This window comes from Argiope bruennichi, chromosome 7 (genome assembly GCF_947563725.1).
Source record: "Argiope bruennichi chromosome 7, qqArgBrue1.1, whole genome shotgun sequence".
NCBI classification, from domain to species: Eukaryota; Metazoa; Arthropoda; class Arachnida; order Araneae; family Araneidae; genus Argiope; species Argiope bruennichi.
This window is the reverse complement of record NC_079157.1, coordinates 43,321,257-43,336,898: the sequence shown is the minus strand read 5'-3', so window position 1 is coordinate 43,336,898 and position 15,642 is coordinate 43,321,257. Positions and strand designations below refer to the sequence as shown.

Genomic DNA, 15,642 nt, shown 5'->3' with positions numbered 1-15,642 from the left:
AATGGAAAACGTTATAAACGGATGAAGTTGTTGAAAGTTCGCTCTTTACTTTTAACCAGGTGGTTGATTCTTTAAAATATCCGATGTTAATAGTAAACTAAGAAGATGGAAAAGCACAAGTATACACCCTAATATATATGAGATAAAAAAATGAAATGTGATTCTTAATGAAGATGATGTTATAACACAAAAATTTGCATTAAAAGTTAATTATGTTAAAACAAATATTTTGTGGTTAAACCATATTATTCTTGTAGTTGTTTTATGATATAATAAAAATCGCAACACACCTAAATGAATGGAAGAAAGAAAAGAAAATCGATTGTTGAAATGATATCATTACCCAAATGCATCGTTACATTTGAATTTGCCTGAAAACATCACCATTAACACCTTTAGAACATCATAAATAACTCATATTATCAGAAAGTGAAAGGTGTGGACGGGATATAAAGACACCAACTCAAAACTGCAGCATGAAATATGCAACGGCAAAATTCCTGATGTTTTATACATACATCAAATCAAGTATATTCTTCCTGTTTCTTGTTGTATAGACTGAATGCATTAGAAACCATCTGGATGTTATTACTTAAATGACTCGTAAATTTTTGTGGTTTCGTTTATGTCCTGAATAGGATATTATTGATGTAAATCTGCCTCTTAGTATGGATTAACTTGTAATTGTAGAAACTGATGATGAGACGGTTCATGTTTTATTCTGTAGTTGTGAAGTGCAATCATTTGAATGATATTTATCGAAAATATGAAATTATGACATCCATATTTAATTTCCGTGCTTGTTTTGATTCATATTTGTTGAAATAAGATGTCCTACCTGTTGATACAGCATTTTAAACGGGTTAACTCATCGATTGCTTTTTTGTGTATGCTAGTTACTTCCAAGCAAAATTTAATTTAAATTTAACTGGAACATTGATATTTAGACGAAATATTTAATAAGTTTGTGACGAATTGGTATGAGCGAAGATAGAACCTGGGTCCTTGTGGTTCGCAGCCCAGTAACATGACTACAATACAAAAGCAATTGCTCGTGTAGCATCGCTGTTAACTGGCTTACAAGCTTTCATTACAAGTTATCAAACAATTTCTATTAAAGGACAGATGGAAACAGTCAGGAGAGATCTTCCCAAAATCTTCCCAGTATAAATACTATATTTCTTCCCTAGGCTAAGAATTGCGGACTTCGGACATTTATAATCTCGCCCATGAAAGCTTTGTGCTTTTTAATGTAGGGAATGTAACAGTATATAGTTTAATTTTTTTTGGTTGATTGAAACCAATCTGATGCAGAACTTAAGTAAAATAACCAAATCTTATACAAAATTTCCATTATAAATCATTTTGGGTTTTTTCTCTTTAGTTATGGCCCTTACATGCGTAAAAATGTGTAGACTCATATACGGTCATCTCCTGGATGGATTCGCTTCACAATTTGATATAGGTCTGTTGTTGTTACGTACGGCACTTGCCACAGACAAGTCAACGATTTAAGTCGAATTTTGCAGTAGTTTCTGAGAACAAGGCCCTGAGTACTCGAGGCAGTAGTCTGACTTCTAGCTCATGTGAAGATAACACTCACACACTCGTTTCCACAAACCCTTTTTACACGGGTAGGTACAGATAAAACACAGGGAAAAGAACAACCGTGCCCGAACCAGGCCTCGAACCCGAGACGCCCAGACAGGCTACCCCTAGGCCAGGACACCAACTGATATAAATCTAAACGTTAGAAGATAAAATTGTATACCGAATTATATCCATCTATTAGTATTAAGATTTAGAGGGAGGGGGGGGGGTACTGCGTTCATTTACTTTGAGACAGGCAGATGAAATTAATTCCTCAGAATGAATTTCTTCCAAAATTTGATAGAAAACTGTAAATTTAGTGTAAAGAATACATATCGAAACCCACTTTTCTAAATCGGGATGTTTTATTATAAGGATATATAAACAGAAACTTAAAGCAATTGTTTAGAAGAAAGCGATATTAAACTTTAATTCAGGACTAGGGTTACGATGTAAATTTATATCAGGAAAGCTTACAAAATCACAAATTTCTTTAATCTGGCACTTTATTGCTGATTTATGTTATAACACCTTTTTGTTTGCATTACCTCTTGAATTTTAAAGCTAAATCACTTTATAAATCTTTAAAATCAATTGCTGAAACAAGATTTAAATTTAACTAATGTAAAGAGCTAGTTTTGTGTAAATTTTATTATTAATCTAAGAAGAAAAGGCAAGTAATTAAGCTTTCTCTGCTGATTATTAAAAAAACCCGGTCAATTAAATACTAAAAACTCAAAAAAATATGCACTCTTAAAAACTAAAAAAAGTATTTGTACTTTATCGCACTCATTTTAATTAGGTATATCAACTGCACTTATAACAGTCATTTCCTTAATAAATAAGGCACTAATAAATGTCTTTAATAATTAATGACTCTAATTAATTTCATCAACTTTCCCAAGCTGCAGGAATGACCACTTCTATTTCGATACAGCAAAGCTCCCTATCAATATTTGCAAGTTTTAAAACTAATTTCTCTGTCTTTAAACCACCTGTTCTTATCACCTCTGCAACAGGATTTAAACATTGTCCGTCCATATAATGCGAGAGGACTTCGCGTTCGATGTACTCGCCTCTAGATAAAGCCAGTCCAGCAATTCAGTTTCACGTGAAATGGAATTATATCACGTGATTCTTGACGTCATATCGAACACGACAATATGCGCATGCTCCCATGCCTCCTGCTGGTATATTAGACGGAAGTCAATTGATAATTATGCAAATTTCCTTACTCGACAACCCTTCAATCAGAACCCCCCCTCCTCCCTTACCCCTGGAGATCGGTAGGGGAACCTAGCCAATAAGGCAGCGCCAATAAAGCTGGTAGGGGTGCAATTCCCAAATTGCTTTATAAGCCCATAGCGTGTAATATCAATATAAACAGTTGGGCTCAGCAATGGGTAAAGGTTGCCATTGCTACATACAATGGCATCTACCCGTACTGGGTTTGAGGACATTTTCTCTTGTTTTCTAATTCGTCTGTCAACTAGATAAGGGGTGGTGATTTGCCGAGTGCGCCATATCCACGTGTGAGAGATTAACACGTCCGATTCGGATTATTCGGGTTTAATGGCGAAACAGAAGGAAGGAGGCTTGACCCAGTTGTTTGAAAGTATACTTGTCAGGTATCAAAGAGGGTATTGGTGGCAGTTAGCGAAAATGAAGCTAATCTGACGAGAGAGTTTATGATCTTATCTAAATTCAGAGATCTTGCTGATAGTCTCCTGAGACACATCTGGTCATCCAGCAAGTATGAACTCATTTTTTAATATACGTAATAGCAGAATTTAAAATTTATGCCGTTATTTATATTGAACACCTTTTTTTTGCTTACGAAACATAAATAAATAAAACATTGTAATCGTAAAAATAAATTGAACTCTAGATTTCATTTCAGATCTCCCACAGTCCGAAAATCACATTCTTGAAATAAAGTCTTCTGTTAGTCATTGAATATAATAACTAAACACAGTTTTGAGTTAGATGCAATTTAATATATGAATTTTACAACAAACTTGTACACGTCTGTCAAATTTTGAAAGCAATTTATGCACAGGATGATTGATGAAGTACCGAGTTTTGTACGAGTACATAAACTACAAAACATAAAGAAATTGATAAATAAAATTTGGTACACAATTTTAACTTCTAAAGTGGATATCCTTATCTAACTTTGAACCAAAAATTTGGTATACAATTTTAATTTCTATAGTAGATATCCTTATCTAACTCAGAACCAAAATTTGGCACACAATTTTAACTTCTAAAGGGGATATCCTTATCTAAAACTTCTATAGTAGATATCCTTATCTAACTCAGAACCAAAATTTGGCACACAATTTTAACTTCTAAAGGGGATATCCTTATCTAACTTTGAACCAAAATTTGGTACACAATTTTAACTTCTAAAGTGGATATCCTTATCTAACTTTGAACCAAAATTTGGTACACAATTTTAACTTCTAAAGTGGATATCCTTATCTAACTTTGAACCAAAATTTGGTACACAATTTTAATTTCTAATGTGGATATCCTTATCTAACTTTGAACCAAAATTTGGTACACAATTTTAACTTCTAAAGTGGATATCCTTATCTAACTCTGAACCAAAATTTTGAAAAGATTCATCATTTGTCTGTCTATACGTTTACCTATATGTAAATTTGTACTCAAAAACGCAACCATTAAATTGATGAAATTGTGTGAAATCGATTGTGAATTTATTTACTTTTGCATTAAATAGTTTTAAAACTAATATATAATTAGTAAATAAATCTACGAAATTTAAATAAAATATTATTGACATCATTTAAAGATTGTGATTTAAAATGTAGTCTCAATAAGTAAAGAATTTAAATTTTTAAAAAGTTTACAGCAATTTGGATACAATAACTTTAAAGTAAAATTTCGAATTAAACAATGTAATCAAGCAAGTCTAACGTATTAAAATTCTAACATAAATACATTTTTTTAATTCTTTCATGGAATTCATTTAAAAGCTATCAGATTTTAAATGAATCAAAAGAATTGTTTTTAAAAACTATTTACTTATATTCACGGATTCCAGCTGGGAGAATGTATGTAGATATGGGGATGTAAAACTTCCGGTTCAGTGATTCTCACTACACTTGTAAACATTATAATGTGTGGAGTCGAATTACTTTCACTGTAATGACGGGAAGTTCCTCCAACAGATAAGACTGGTTGCTGATGACCATTAGGTCTCAGCTTCGGCGATGTTTCCTGTTGTCTCTTCTATGTTTATTTAATTTACTTAAATACTTAAGCAAGATGGGAGTAACTCCTTTACTCCTTTGTAAGTAAAAACTCTGAAGGTAGTAGCTATGTAAATAAATAACAAAAATACAAATAATTATTTAAAATACTTGGTGATGCTTTTGAATTAACCCTTTATAGGGCCATGGGAATTATACTTCCCACCAAATTTATCAATCTTTGTATGAAATTATGTAGGTTGGCATAAGTTCTGACACATTTTTTTAGTAAGTCAGAAACTTAGATGCTTCAGTTCTTTATCTCAGACAAAATGATGTGTCTTGATTTGTTACTTAATTATTAATTAACCAAATTAATTAATTAATCAAATTAAATTTATCTAATAAGCTAAACTTTTACTGTTACCTTTCCACTTTCATGTGATGAAAAAATTACTAGTGATAAAAATTCGAATTTATAGAAGATATTTTAATCTAAACGTATTAGAAAAAAGCAATAAAACCGAGGAAAACATTTGAATTACAGAAAAGTCCTTTAAGAATATCAAAAATAGTCAAGTTCGATTGCATTTATACAACATAATAAATTATTTCCAATCAATAGTTAATATTGTCTAATGAATATTGAAAACAACGATCATTTCTTTCATTTCCGTATGATGAGAAAATTACCGGTGACTACAATTCGAATTATGTGAGCAACAGACAAATTGATATAAATGTATTAGAAAAATTGAATGAAAATGCAAAATAATAATAATAATTTAAATAATAAAAAAAATTCAAACAAAGAATATTCAAAGTGGTAAAGTTCCATTGTGCTTGTATATCATGATAAATTATTTTAATCTTAGCTTTTGAAGTTTGTAAAATAATATTCTAATCTAATATTAGTAAGTACAGACATTTTCTCTTTCTGAGATGGTGAGGTAATAGCCAGTATATTACACACCAAAACCAATCCAAAAACTCGTCCAAACTATTTGCATACATCCAAAACTGGACGAGTCATCCAAAAGCATCCACCATCGGATTTTTGAATAGAAACGAAAAAGGAAAAAAAAAGCAACAACCTGCAATTGAAATTTGAAAAACAACACAGCAGAAAAAAAAAGCAACACAGGAAACGGCGCCCAAAACATTCCCAATCCCTTTCCCTTTCATAACGGGGAGTAAAATCCAGGTTTTTCCGGGATCCAGGAATACGTGCACGCGAATACACATCGCGTTTTATTCACCTTCCAATCAGATTCACTCGCAGTCTTGTTCTGCGCCTTGCAGAAAAAAAAAAGGAAACTAGAAAAAGGAGTTTTTAGACTTTAACCCCTTCTTCTTCCTTTGCATAAAAATTTTCCATCGCAGCAACGCCTTCAAACCTAATAACGAAGTGCAGCATATTACATATAGACAAAAGGATGGAAGACGCGAAATCCCTCGATCCGTTACTTTACATTAGATAAAGCAATACTCTTCCAGCCTTTGCATTTTCTGGAAAAAAAATTCCTCGCTACGTTTCCATTCTGTCTAAGCTGTTGCCCGATTTCGTATGCATATTCTCTACTAATACAGAGAACTCAGTAGAGCAGCGTAGGACTTGTCCTAGTATGCCAGGGGTTTTGCAGATTGCACTGTTGCGCTCCTGTGCTTTTTATTTTCCATTTCTTTGCTCTCTCTTTTTTTCTTCTGTCTGTCTGTCTTACGAACCCAGTTTCTCGGATATTAAGGCAAAGTTCGCTTTCGCTCCGAGACTATATTGAGTCCTAGAGAGATAGGGATCGTGAAGTTTTCATTCCCCCCTTTTTTTTTTTTTTTTCTATCTCTCTTTCTTTTCTTTTCTTTTACTTTCATTCGCAGTGAAAATTGGATAGATAATAGAGAAAATCAGGCGAAAAATAAAAAGAAGTCGACATTAGAAAATTTTCGCTGGAATTGGGAAACCCTGTAGAGTTTTTCTTTTTGGGGTGATCAAGGGATTGTTTCATCGTTCGAAACTTGTGGGTTGATTTCTCACTAATAAAAATTACATTTTCCTACGATATTTAAATCTCTTTGAAACGGGGGTAGTTATTATGTCATTGCGTCTTGTTCTCGATTCAACCATGTTTCGAAGTAAGTCGTTTTCGAAAGATTCCTTGAATGATGTTGGAGTGAAGTTTTAATAAGTGTAAATTTGTAACAAATTATTATGTGGAAATTATTTGTTTTATCGAATTCAGTCGTATATATTTTGATGAATTTTAAATAGAAAAATATCACAATCTATTTACGCTTTAAAGTATAATTACTGTTGGTAGATGCAGAAATACTATAATTTTTTTTTCTAAAATGCTAACAATAATTATTCCAAATTGCATTTGTCGACAATGATATATTCTTTGAAACTTAATGGAAGGCGCATGCCGTTTAAAACGAACTTTATTTCGAACCTTGTAAAAAGAACATTTATTGTGATTGACCACATCTTTAAAATTAGAAGAAAAAAATTATTCCATGGTTACTTCCAAAATTGTGTTAACTCTTTCTAGAACCATGAGAAGTATGCTTCCCACCAAATTTATCAATCTTGGTATGAATTTATGTAGGTCGGCATCAGTTCTGACACATTTTTTTAGAACGACAGAAACTTAGATGCTTCAGTTCTTTATCTTACACAAAATTGTGTGTCTTGATTTGTTACTTAATTATTAATTTAAAAAAAATAATTAATTAATCAAATTAAATTTATCTAATTAGCTAAATGAATCCCTTTTCTTATTCTAATTTCAAGCCTAAATATATATTAACACAATATGACTAGAAAAAAATGGCCCTTTAAAGGGTTAATTCCGTTTACACAATTTGAAATAATTATTGTTAACCCTTTGCATTCGGAAATGTATATCATTATTCACCTAATACAAGGACTTGTTTAATGCTCCTAAAAATAAATATATGCAATTGTTTTAAGTTGAATTTCCATGGAAAATTAATTTACATTTTCTTACTTCTCTGTAGTGTTTTTAACAATCAAAATAATACATCATGATGATGAACCGTCTTGAATGATGCTTGAGAGGAGATATCCGAGTGCAAAGAGTTAATATTTTTGCTAAAAAACACTATTCAAGACACTATAGGGGAGCGGTTTATGTTTTCTTTCTTATGTACTTTATTGTACTTATATTTTTCCCACCTCATTCTATTTGTAAAATATTTGATGTAGTGGTATTAAGCACTTTTTAACATTTTCTGTATATTTCTGTAAACATCAAGACTGTATATTTCTTTCAAATGTGAATCCATGGCTGGTAAAATTCCAAGCAGTTATTTTGCAACTAAATTTGCTTTTTTTTCTCATAAATTTTTTTACTTTAAAAACATTTTTTAAATTCCGGCCCATTGCTGTTGACATAAAGTGTCACTCTTTTGAAAACTCATCAATCATATTCGGACAGCTATCTTGCCAGAAACAGGAATTAAATCTAATAAAAAAATAATAATGATTTATTTTTATATATCATGTTATTTTCTTTTGAATCGAATTAGATAATTATAGGAAAGAAGAAGAAGAAGAAGAAGAAAAAAAAAAAAGGTCATCACAAATTACAAAAGTGGCTATTGAATAACTCGTGTCCATACTTATTGAGCATCATTAACCTGCTACCGAGTACCGTATCAGTTTAAGCAAATAATCTTTAATGATTCCACAGAATCAAAAATTGATAGGCCCAACAGACAGAAGCGATTGTCGTCCTGTCATCTGCCCTAGACAAGGTGAATGCAGCCGAGGTAATCTTAAGAAAATTTTCTAATCTGAAGAAATCAACATTCCCCAATGGCTCTTTTCACCGATCTTCCTTCTATCAAGAGCCTAAGCCTCTTATGATTGTCGAACAATCTTTATAAAAACCTCCACTTCGATAACTGACACCCCATAAATCAACATCATGAAGACAATCGCCCTTTCATTAAATGATACCTGAAAGCACAATTACACTATTGAGTATCGTCTAAATGGACATTTTCCTCAAGTCCGCCAATCTTTCTCTCCCGCATTTCCTCTAATTGGTCTTGCATGTCAAACTCATATTTCCTATAAAACGTCAAACGTCATTAGGTCTTCAGGAGTCGTCTTTGGAGACTTTTTCCCCATCTCGCTCTTTTGTAACCAGACCTCTCCGGATGGCTCGTAATCTTTCAGGTAGCACTCGAAATCACAATTTTATACAATTACGTACTTAGTCGGCTGGTTGATGCGGGTTCGCGAGCGGAAAGTGGCACTGATAGGTGCACGCATTGCTTCTTTGAAACAATATTTTGTTTTGGAACTATACAAAGACCTCCGTTTATTACGTTGTTTCTTGTTAAATGAAGTTCAAGGTTACTATCGCCAAAATCATAAATGTGTCGCTAATTATTGAAACGGGGGAAAATAACAGATTACAAATTTTACTCGATACACACACAAAAAAAAAATATATATTTATTCGTTCTAGACATAGCAAAATTTAATTTCAGATTTAATAAAAACTGAGATTATTTCTTAATACTTCCATTTTTTTTTAATTTAAAATAGTATTAACTTTTTTTAAAATAATTTTCTCTTCTACATGAACTTTTCTTGCAAAAATTGCATATTTTTATTAACAATTCAAAGATATGGGTGATTTCCCCCACAATTTCTAAAATAAACTCTTCTTTTTCTCTTTCTTATAAACGCGTTATCTCCTATCTTCAAGCATAAAAATTTTTGGCATGCATCAAACTCTGAACATCCAAAATCCTCAGATTTTTATTTTAGAGTCCTGCACTCGAGCATTTTGTGCTTCCTACATTTTGGGCTACCAACGATTGAAAACTAACATTTGGTACAAAATTGCTATTTTAACACGTTAATCGCTATATCAGTCATCAGTAATTGGCACTGAACTTTCCGTTTAGACTGCGTGAATCACTAGTGACTCACGATAAATTTTCCTTTCAGATCATGCTAATCGCCGTTGACTGTCACTAAATTACAATATAAAACAAAAAAAAGTCCAGTCTGTTAGTTAATTAATAAATATTCCTAAATTTTCTTTATCAAAATCTTTTAATGGGTGTTGTTAAAACTCAATAAATAATTTGTCTGCAAGATAAATCTAAATATCTAAAACATCGATAGAGACCGCGGGTCAAACAGAAAAGAAGGCAATACTGGCGTGTTAATAACAAGACCGCATTATTTAATCGTCATCGTATAATCAAGACCGCATTATTTAATCGTCATCGTATAATCAAGACCGTATTATTTAATCGTCATCGTATAATCAAGATCGTTTTATTTAATCGTCATCGTATAATCAAGATCGTTTTATTTAATCGTCATCACTTAATCAAGGTCGTATTTAACTTAGATTTTATTTATCTAAGACATATTTTTGAATTATTGTGCTTAAATATATGCGAACATACAGATCAGTAAACAATGAACCTTTTTGTAAATTTGGTTCAAAATTTAATACGGATCTTGACTTTAGATAACAAAACCGTGATTTACCTTTTTGTGTTTGTAATTATACATTCACAAAGCCAAATAGACAATATTCGACGAATGGAATTCTTTCAAATATCACAAAAATAAACAAATTTGGATCAAAGAATGCATACCAAATTTCATTCACCTATCTCTACGTTTTCCTGAATAACAATTATTCATTGGCATAGAGATAGAATTACAGAAATGTATTTTTCCGATTCAGGGAAATCTGAAAAGTGCAGATTCGTCAAATTCTCGAGTTCGAATTTTGACTTTTTTTGACGACTGCAATATTTTCTTTTTGTATGTTACGTGTATGAGATAGCAAAAATCTGAAAAATTCATTAGCAATATAGTGTCATTTGTATTTTCAGAGTTTCCTTATTTTAATTCCTTTTATTAATTCCATATTATTACTTGGTACTAAAATCCTTGCCATTAAGTATAAAGGAATGATCATTATTGGAATTATTAGATGAATTTCCTTACATTTTTCCTTCTCAGTAATTGTCATCATGTGCAGAAGTGAAGTATTATTTTTGTTATATCCGGAACATTATTTTTAGAACATGATTTTCGACATTCTCATCACATCATTAAGAATGCACCATTCTATCATTAGGCAGTCTCTAATAACTAAGTAAGAAATAATTCTGTCTTACAATAACATTGATAAACGCAGAGTAAATACAAAATTTCCACAGAAAAAATTATCTTCAAATCACCTACATACCAATAATGTAGAGTGGAAATTAGGAGATAAGTACTCAGGTGCGATCCTCGTCGTCTGATCGCTGCTTAAACTGACGATGACCATCCCAAACTTTTCTTTGTTCTGCTTGAACTTTTACAATGATCTGTCTTAACAAACGAAAGTTGGTCTCTTCAAAACTTTCTCATACTTTTTAATAAATTTTAACCCTCCTCTGCATGAAATCGTGACGTTAAGCAAAGCCAAAATCGCTATGAGAGCTCAGATACCTGTTTATTTACGTTAGAGAGGGATACTTCATAACGCAGCACATAGTTAATACACAAGTACTATTTGTAAAGAAAAATAGCACTTGTGTATTAACTACGGGCCATCGACGAGCAGTAGTCACGAAATATCGATCCTTGGTGAGAATCTATAAATTTTATTGAATTTGGCTTATAGTATTTGGTGATTTTATTTGACGATTAATCACTTACATCCTGTTAATACACAAGAATACTAGAAAATTAAATATGTATTCTGGGTGTTCCTTTTCCGACCAACTGAAACCAAAATTTCATTTTAAAAAAGTATATAAGTAAATCTACAGTTGCAGTTGAAAGTTTTAGACCGTGACAAATTTCATTTTATTTAAGTTATTGCATTTGCATGCGCACAAAAGCTCTGTCCGATAGGCAGGCAATCCTTTGATGCATTTAGTCCAAATGTTATAAGAATCTAGATTATGAATGCTAAATATGTGTACCAAATTTCATCAGTCTAGCCTTTTACGTTTTTTAGTTAACATATTCATTTGTGTTTTGAAAACCAGAAAAAAAAAAGACTTCATCTGAATGAATTTCATTTAAAATTTGATTGAAAAAAAAATTGGTGCAAAGACCATATACAAAATTTCATATTTTTAGCTCAAAGCTTTTATTGTATTATTGTGTTCACAGATAGACAGACAGACATAATTGTAGAACTGTGTATTTTGGATTTAGGGCTGTCTGAAATATGGAAATTCGTCGGTATCTCGAAGTCGAATTTCTTGATGGTTGCAATACTTTGCCTTTGTATACTTAGAATTCGAGAAAGTAACAAACCTTTTCCTTGACATGCATTACTTAATTTCATCAATGCGGTGTAAGTGCTTTCAATGAATTCGTTCAATCGAACCTTCTGAAAAAGAAAAAAAAAAAAAAAGATTAAAATTCTAGCAAAATATTTTTGATACAAATAAAAAAATAATAATAATAGTTTTGAATTTTTATTTGTCATAGGGAAATTTGATAAATAAAATATATTTTAATATTGTTTTAAAATGAAGAAAATAATTTAATTATTTTTCTTAGTGGAAATATAAATAATTCAAATGACATTATTAAAAATTCTTGAAAAATGAAATTAAAAATTATTATGGAAAGTGAAAAAACTGCCCAAAGAGCTTACTAAAATCATATATAATTTTTCTATAAGGTAAAAATAAAAGTCTGATTTTTTTTCTCACTTTAAGGAAGAAATTCCGGTTTGTTTTCAATCTTATATCAAAATTATATCTTGAAAGGCAGATCTTTTCTACTATCTTGTGGAAAATGCAATGAATGAAAAGATTCATTATTCACTTAAAACGAAATAAAGACTATCAATTTTCATTAAAATCTCTAAAAATGGCAGAAAAATAGAGATTCCATTCAATGTTTTTGATTAAACTATATTTTTAATGTATATATATTCCATGAAAAGAAAAAAAAAATTCGCAAGGCATATTTAGGAAATTAAAACTTTATCTCAAAAAAACAAATTTAAAGATTACTAGTTCACAAAGAAAAGTCTTTACGGACTAGTTACAATAGGCATTATGGATGACTTGATTTTGGTCACGAGTTGCATGAAGACATTATCGATCATTTAATTTTCCTGTTAATTCATAATCAAAAGACAGTGACATAGTTTATCGTGTTTAAAAATAACTGTTTTAATGGGCAAGGAATGAAATTATATTAGCGTAAATCTGACGCCAAAAGTCTCGATTAAATTAAAAAAGTCCATGCATTATTTATTTGATTGAAAGCTTTCTAGATTTTTTAAAAGAGCAAAAATTTTGCTGAAGATAATCTTTTTTATTTGTCGAAACAGCAGATGAGTGTTTATATTATAACAAAACATCTTTACTAAAAACCAACCTTCGTTCAAAAGTTTATATATATATATATATATATATATATATATATATATATGAAAACTTGCGTGTCTATAACACTTCCCCCATGTTATCTTGTGAACAGGATTAGAGTAATTTTGTTTTGATTTTTACTGACTTGGAATATGATGTTAGAAATGTAAAAATCTCGGTCGAGTTCGTAGATGGCCCATCTAGATCAACAGGGGTGAAAATAGTGGGGGGAAGTAAAAGGGAGAGGAGTTTACATTCCGCTATATGTTTCTTAATATTAAATTAAAGATAGAAAAATAAATCTAAGTAGCCAAATTGGCGCCTCATTAAGGCGAACAACTTTTATATTAAAAGCTTTTTCGATAACTGCAATATCTTAGGGGATGGTAAGGGATTTTTACTCCCTAATTTTGTCTATTTTTAATTAGAACAATTTATGTTGCCAGATAGTAAATTAGACATGCTGGAAATAAAAGGAATCTACCTTTTACTTCCAGCTTGTTTTAATTGTAGGTAAATTAATTTAATTAATTAAAAACTGAGTAGATTTTTGGCGATTTGCACAAAACCCAAAAAGTCTTATTTTTAATGAAGTTATTTTATTTTTCATACAGATTTTTCAAAATTTTTCACGATATTAAAAATAAAAAATTCTTTTGAATAATTTTTATCGACAATTTTTATTACTTCAATAAAATTTCAATCGCTTTCATTGTTTCATCAAATATTTTATCTCTAAGGAGAAAAAAATTTTGTTATTCTTTCTTTGAAATGACAGTTTACATAATATATCAGAATTTTTAATTGTGTTTTTGTGAAAAACAATGCGCAACTTGGGATAGATTTAAATAATGCATTAGAAAGTGAAATCATGTTGTCGCAAATGACAATGTGCAGCTTGAAATATGTTACTGAATCACTTAAATAATAGCATGATGTTATCATAATATTCGATTACATTAGGTAAGTCTATATATCAATTAATAATAAAGAGTAATGTGTGTGTGCTAATGTTCTGCAAGCAAAACCGTTTGACCTATAATAGAATATATATGCTTTGGAGGATGAGAATATGCATCTTCGGGGATATTTTTTTTGAAACTTTAAATAAAATTTTTATTAGTTAAAAACTAAACGAATTTTTGACATTTTCAGTGCGATAATATTCTCAAATGTTATTGCAAGAAAGTAAATTTCTTACCGTTTCAAAATGCAAAAAAAAAAAAAAAAAAAAAAAAAAAAAAATATTATTTAATGGCAGTCGAGCAAATTTTTCCTAAGTTGCGCAATTTTTGAATATAAATTTTTTTTTTGCCTGATTTTCAATATTAAATTGCGCTGTTAGTCTAAAATTCAAGCCTTTTTCAGTTTCATTAAATATTTTATTGCTTGATTTTCTTTTATTATTGAAAACTAATGAAGGATTCTATATAATGTCTGTGTAGTTTCCGAGACGAATGAAAAAGTAAAATTACAATACGGCGAAATTTAGGCGAAAGGTTATACACAAATTTACGTTTTTATTAACACTATGATGTTACAAGACATGTCTCAATTGGGAGAGCTCGTGTGCAAAATAGACAGAACAAATAAAATGCAATTAAAATATTAGGCTTTAAAATCTGAGAATTTGAAGGAATTACGGGCATAAAGTTATATTTATACGGGCATAAAGTTATATTTAAACGTTTTAAAAAGAGTTATATATATATATAACAAATATCCCTTGTGAACCAGCTGGTAAGCAAAGGTGACTAGCAGACAATAAACAGAAAATATAAATTTCTATTAAAGTAAATAATTTTAATGTAAACCCTTAATAATTTTAAAAAAATCTTAAAAGTTACTTTTTGGATTTAAAAGAAAAATATTCAAATATAGCTGTTCGTAAAATGGAGAAAGTGCTTCGACATTAACGTCAAAAATCTTTAGAATATGTTTTGATGCATATAAAGCCGCGGTCCAACGACCTGATGATCTTCACAGATGTGGTCATAAAACTGTCCCCCTTCCTTCGTGGTGCCACCCCCGCCTGTGGCAGCGGACCCACGACCAGAGAAATCTTCAGACGGCACACGTTCCCCTTTCGACCGCTCAAAACCCTCAGTTTCTTTGACTCACTTCCCCCCCATAGCCCAAACAAATTTTCCGGTTCTTTGATGTTTATCCATCTACCGACATTTTGCGGGAAACTACAGGCGTACTACAGGCGTACCGCGGGCGATGGGGGAGTGTGGTCCCCTAGTGGGTTGGATGTCAGATTTATGACCAAATCCGTGAGGTCGCAGGTCGTTGGACCGCCGCTTAACTGGAAACATTTTCAGATTCATTGCATTCAAAATTCTATTTGCGATTGAACTAAAATGTTATTCATCAAAGATTAGTGGTTTAGTTAGAAGAAACTAATGGCAACAATGCTGAACTTCAACTGCCTTCTCCCAATCCA

General features: G+C 31.1%; 1 protein-coding gene across 2 annotated transcripts in view; it reads right to left on the bottom strand.

Moving 5' to 3' along the window:
• The window catches only part of LOC129976672 (uncharacterized), a 90,097-nt gene that overhangs the window by 6,338 nt on the left and 68,117 nt on the right, over positions 1 to 15,642 (bottom strand). Inside the window, exon 2 of one of the 2 annotated variants that reach the window (XM_056090369.1) lies at positions 12,127 to 12,202. In XM_056090369.1, the coding sequence (XP_055946344.1) occupies positions 12,127 to 12,202 (76 nt within the window). Of the gene's footprint in view, positions 1 to 11,980; positions 12,203 to 15,642 lie in introns of those variants that run through there. The other variant, XR_008785162.1, reaches the window with a different exon arrangement.